Raw genomic sequence first — 6,411 nt, forward strand, 5'->3', positions numbered from 1 at the left:
TTTACGTTGAATGACCTAAAGAAGAGAAATGAAAAACGACTCGGCTTGGCTAAGCTCGGCTTGGCTCTGCATAGTTCTAAAAGGATAAAACGACTTAGACAACTTGGTTTAGCAAATTGGACACCGACCCCTAAATTTTTAACCTCCCAGAACTGGTTTTGACCTTTATTTGAGGTAACAAAGGTCATTATAATACCTTATTTCACAAATTTAAATTTAATTATGTTACAATTGTGAAATACTAACGAAAGGTGATGAACGATCTAATAGGAAACGAACTCCGACGACACTTGGAGAAGATTTTGAGTAAGTGGTCTTGCTATAGGATAGACTAGGTAATTGCTTGATGTATGACGACACCTGCCTAGTCGCACCGGCACGTGTTCTTTATGCTTTATGATTATGATGTATGATTTATGATGTATGATGACGTGTATGAGTTATATAATGATGGTTAATGATGTTCTATGATGATTATGATGTGTTATGATGACTTTATATGCTGATAACGATACATGATTTTATTTTCTTAATAGGATGTTATTTCCATGTTAAGTTAGGAAGCATGTTGTGAATGTCATACTGCATTTTGACGATAGTTATGCCTAGGACACAACCGTGATAAGATGAAAACTTAATGCATTTATATTACTCATGGTAATATAAGAATGACACTAGTAAGTCAATTGGTGATGTTTCTTCCGAGTAAGCTGCTAGTATATTCACATGTTGTTATATGAGGTCGAAAATTAGAAGGAAAAATGCAATATTAAATTTTTTTGTGACGGTTGGTAGTTTACGTATTGAACTTTATACTGTAAAATTACTCAAGATAGTTCTTAACCAACCATGAGTATTGAGCGCTCAACTATGTTGGGACCTCTTGATGAGAATGAAGCCAGCATTGGTGCTAGTTTGACTCCGAACTCTGTCGTCATGTCATTCATGTAAGCCATTAAAATTTTGACTCGACCACAAATATGTCATACGAGTTACAACTTTTGTCGTTTAATAAAAATTTTAACTTAAAAAATGTGTATAATGGATCTAGTTTGTGAATAAACTTGGGAGTTGATGGAATAAGATGGAGTAATTACTAGGTAGAGTTGATATATTGGTAAACTGATTCACCATCAGTGTACTTTATATTCGAAGCAGAAAGTAAATGTGCATCAACCTCAAGCCCATCCCCATCTTCCTCGTTATTAGAAAGAACCATCCCAACAGAACCTGCTTGAGCAGCCACATAACCGTGGTACACTCTTGCATGGTCCCCTCTAAGGAAAACTACAACTTCTCTCACGGCATCTGTAATGTCACAAAAATTGGACTGCTAACACGATGCTTCCCATCAGACCACACAAGTTTTCCAAACACATTCTCTTTAGTTTGATTATTTGGCACCTTTCTTAACACAACTTTGAAATCCTTCTCTTCATCGGTATTAGTGAATTTCAAAGTATTTGGATCTATAGAAACTGAAACTCCTGGCGGTGCCTCGACTTGAGCAACATAGGTGCCTGGACTTCCCACATTCTTCACTCTTCTTTTGATGTTCACTACATCAGATGTCAGATTATATATCGAGATTGAAGGATAGTTCAAGTCTATTACTTTGAATGACTTTGAACAGACAAATGAAGTATCATTGGAGAATAGTTTCATTTGTTCTTTGTCGTAGCCATGAGCACATAGGAAGTTCAAGTAGTCTTGGGTGGAGAGGTCGTAAACAAGGCCAGGATCTGCTGCTTTGTTTGGTTGGACATGGCCTGCACCATATGCCAATGGGTTTGCTCTCTCCTTTTCTGAGCTTAGTATTGGATTTAAGTCATTAGCTTCCGTTTCAGCTGCCAAACAAAAGAATGCAAATACCATAAATAACCTCTCTTACTAGTCATAAATTATTAGTTTAATTAGTATGTTAACTTTTAAAATGATGGAAGAATTTTGAATAATGAACCTGTGGTCATGATGGCAGATCTGATAGCGGCTGGACTCCATTTTGGATAAAGGGTTTTGAGAAGGCTAACGATGCCAGCAATATGGGGACATGCCATGGAAGTGCCAGATAATACATTAAAAAGAACTCGACGTTTATCATAAGGTAAACCAGTTACTGAATTTTCCTCAGAGAAAGCCGCTAATATATTGACACCTGGTGCTGTTATATCAGGCTAAAAATTAAAAAGAAAAATAAAATACTTCAAATTTTGTGACCGTTAGCCATTGACATATTGAACTTTATAATATGAAATTATTGAACACACATATCTTAACCAACCTTGAGTATTGAGGGCTCAACTGGGTTGGGTCCTCTCGATGAGAATGAAGCCATAATTGGTGCAGGTTTGGTTCCCAACTCAGTCTTCACGGGAGTGATGTAAGCTATTGGATGTCTGATTCAACCACAAAAACGTGACGTATAAGTTAGTTTATATTTAATAGATCATAAAGTTTAAAAGAGTTTGTGAATAAGATGGAGTAATTACTTATTGGACCGAATGTATTGGTCGACTAATTCACCATCAGTATAGCTTATATGTGAAGCAGGAAGTAAGTGTGCATCAGCCATAAGTCCTTCCCCACTTCCCTTGTTATTAACAAGAATCATCCCAACCGCACCTGCTTCAGCCGCCACATAACCTTTCTCTAATCTTATATCGTCCCAATTAAGGCAAACTACAATTTTCCCTTTTACCTTTTCAGGATCAAGAGACCCTTTTAGACAAAGTGCGCTACAAGATCACAATAAATTTTAATTAATATCATGTGTTACCGTCAATTTGTTCTTATTATTATGGTAAAAATATGCGGACTAAATTATATAAAATACTCTCAAATTTAAAACGTATTTCAATTATGTATCAAAAAATTAGAGATATTGTGCATAATTTAAAATAAAATATACTCACGCGTCGATATCATGGCTATTGTTGAATTTTGCATCTAAAGCACGAATTATCGGATAAAACTTCTCAGCTGGCATTGTCTTACTAGAAAGACTTATACCCTGGTAGTGACAATGAAAAACCATTAAAGACAACATAAACGTAGTATAGAGCCATAAACTCAATCGATACGAATATAGAGACACGTATATGATACAATTTTATATGCCTAATGCAATTTACTATGTTTGAAAATGGTTTGATACTTACCTAAATATTTGTATTAATAGTGTCAAGAACATAAAAATATAGTACTAACTAGTGTCGGATAGTGTACCTTGAAGTGCCTCTTGTCTCCCAATGTCACGTTAGTGGTAAAAAGCCTATCCATTGTGCTAGCTCCTACCGTTATTATCCATGGTGCAACATTTTCGACACTGCCTTCAAATGGTCCTGAATTCCCAGCAGAACAAACAACAGTGATGCCGTTCTTCACTGCATGGAAGGACCCTATAGCTATTAGATTGTCAGAAAATTCTTCGGTATTTCCACCGAGTGAAATCGACAGAACGTCAACTCCATCACTAATGGCAGCTTCAATGCCAGCTAGAATATCGGCCATAAAACACGCACCACTCCTCGTTGAAGGCCAACATACTCTATAGGCAGCAACAAGGGCTTTAGGGGAACCCCCTTTTGTAGTGCCATTACCGTTCCCAAAAAAGCTTACTCCTTCAACGAAATTTCCTCCCGCTGTGGATAAGGTGTGTGTTCCATGCCCATTATGGTCCCTTGTTGTTTCATAACTTGAGTTGAGAGGTTTAGGTTCCACAACGGATATATATCCTTTGTTGAAATATCGTGCTCCAATCAGCTTCCTGCATTTAAAATCTTCAATTTTACATCTACGTCACACGTATCAATACAAGCATTTGATACAATAACTAGCTAGAACACAAACATGACAAGGACAAANTTTTTTTTTGTTTTTTTTTTTTTTTTTTTTTTGAAATATTTAACCAGTCTCTAAACTTTTACCTTCCTATAATTTTATTCCTAAACCTTAAAAAGTGTTAAGTTAAATTAATTCTTGAAATTTTAATTTTGTGTCTAATAAATAAATAATAATAATAATAATAATAAACTAAGAAAATGAATATGATGTAATTTTGCTCTAAAAAGTTGTGTATTTACGTGTGTATTCAGCATCGTTAACAATGAATCGATATGTATCTAACCAGTGTTAGATTAATATTCACTTTAAGCAACTATTATCCCGTGTTTGTTTATTATGCTAATAAAAGTGTCTAATCTGTGCTTAATATATTAATCAAATGAAAGTGTCCGTGCTTTTAGCATAAAATAATTAAATAGAGGCGAGATGTTAGGGACCTGTTGCAACTAAAGTTGAAGCCACCTTCACAACTTCCCTTCCATCTGGTTGGGATAGGTCCATATCCTTCATCACGGAAGCTTTTTGATTCTGGCCAAACACCTGTATTGATCCCAATTACCATAAGAAGAGGTACTCAAATTAGTACAAAAGCTGCCGAATGTACATGAACTTATGAGAGGAAAACAAGTCCGACCTGTGTCAATGTTGCCAATGATTGTAGATTCACCAAAACTTGAAAGGTTCCAAAGTGAGTTTGAAGGAACTCCACCATCATTCTCAACTCCAAGAAAGTTCCATGATCGCGTTGTATGCAGTTTCAGTCCTTTGTTTTCATGTACTGATATCACATCACGATGCTCTAAAAAAGAAAAGGACAAAAACACCATCATTATTAAATTAGAAAAACTAGACTGGCCCTTTGTGTGAAAATTCGAACATTTCCATAAAAATATGAAAGTCAATAAATTACGAACAAAGGAGTATGATTTTACTAAGAAAGGAAATCATTATCAAATAAAATGATAACCATAACCATAAAAACGGATGAATCATTTTACTCGCTATATCTTTCGCAACTTTCTGATCAAGAACTGCTGCAAATCCATTGATATGTCTATTGTATGAGTAAAAGATTGCTTCCTTAGCTGCTTCATTGCTGTACTCGAAAACAAAAATATAAGAGCGTAAATGAAGAGGGAGAGTTCAACAAATCTACACTACATGATTTGAAACAAAAAGCTTCACCTTCCTAACACAGATCCAAGTAGACTGTAGTGGGTTTGTGTTGCAAGTTGGAGATCAAGAACAGAAGGATTCAACCCATGTGAATGTGATCCCAAATAAACAATATAAGACTGTACCAGCATAAACAAAACGTTTCAATGTCTAAAACCCAGTTGATATAAACATTAAAAAGCATTTATAAGCGATGATTGAGTAACCTTGTTGGCTGCAATGGTGGATGTTTGCAAAAGAGCAAAAAGAAAGAATGAGAGAAGTAATGGAGGAAGATTGAAGGCTTCCATTTCTATATGTTTTATTAGAATGGTATACTCTCTATTACTCGGTGGCTTTTATAATGATGAATAGTGTTTTATGTTTGGACTCAAATTTGGAGTTTCATTTTTATGTATAGAAAGTGACGATGAAATCTTCCATTTGAAGAGAACAGAGCGAAAATGGAAGAAATTGATGGTATTTTAAAGAAATTATTATGGCAAGGAAATGAAAATGATTTAGTAAAATATCCACACCAAAAAAGTAGAATCCAAGAAAGAATTATAGGAAATTAACATGATATGGTCGTTAGTTTTTTTTTTTTTTAAATTTTACGTTGGCCTGTCCTAGTTTTTTACGAAATGTTCTATGGGAAATCTGTCGACGGTGGGAAACATCCGAACAAGAGATTAGACCAATCCAATTCATTCTGGGAGGTCAAAAGGATGATCGAAACTCTTCTCGACTTTCTATGAAGTACTCAGTTTCCCATACTTTCAATTTGTCTCGTGCAAGTATGATACTCCAGCCTAAAGGATGATCGAAACACATGCAATTCATGATTCCACCTATCATTAAAACAATCATATAGGTGACCTCCAGTCCAGACAAAATTGGATGTGTAGCTACACACAACTCACACGTGTAAGCGTGGGTCTCTTGGCGGTTCGCAACTCTTGAACCCATCATAGTCGAGCTAGCTATCCATAGCGATGTTTTGAGGCATGATCATCATTATCATAGTGTACGCGTTCATACTTGTCATCATAAATGGAGAAGTATCCCGATGTATATGAACACACAAAATGCATGATGTCCCTATAGTTTTTATCTTTAAATCATCTTTATGATACAACCCTATACACCGTTTAAACATTTCTCTAAGTAACATGCACGCATTGGCCTTTACACATTCATCATCACAAACATTAACTAGGGTTGTGTCTTTGAAAACTCATCGTCATAATTTACCGTGGCATTTAATACATACACATCATCTTAATATGAAACATCATCATATTAAGTCATTTCATCATTATATGTCTCACATCATCTTGTTATCGTGCATCATCATCATGTCAACATCATGGCATTATCATATAACATAAAGTATAAATGACACGTGCAAGG

General features: G+C 35.4%; 1 protein-coding gene across 1 annotated transcript; it reads right to left on the reverse strand.

The window, feature by feature from the left end:
* Positions 1 to 1,093: 1,093 nt before the first annotated feature.
* Positions 1,094 to 5,309, reverse strand: LOC111810469 (subtilisin-like protease SBT5.4). Its single transcript, XM_023697177.1, has 11 exons — positions 5,226 to 5,309; positions 5,029 to 5,138; positions 4,842 to 4,939; positions 4,478 to 4,642; positions 4,281 to 4,383; positions 3,226 to 3,766; positions 2,913 to 3,010; positions 2,490 to 2,735; positions 2,282 to 2,396; positions 1,961 to 2,174; positions 1,094 to 1,847 (listed from the first exon to the last, which is right to left on the reverse strand). Exons 1-11 carry the CDS (start codon positions 5,307 to 5,309, stop codon positions 1,300 to 1,302), a joined length of 2,322 nt encoding a protein of 773 aa, XP_023552945.1. The 3' UTR covers positions 1,094 to 1,299.
* Positions 5,310 to 6,411: the final 1,102 nt, after the last annotated feature.

The sequence above is a fragment of the Cucurbita pepo genome, chromosome LG14 (genome assembly GCF_002806865.2).
Source record: "Cucurbita pepo subsp. pepo cultivar mu-cu-16 chromosome LG14, ASM280686v2, whole genome shotgun sequence".
In the NCBI taxonomy this organism is placed as follows: Eukaryota; Viridiplantae; Streptophyta; class Magnoliopsida; order Cucurbitales; family Cucurbitaceae; genus Cucurbita; species Cucurbita pepo.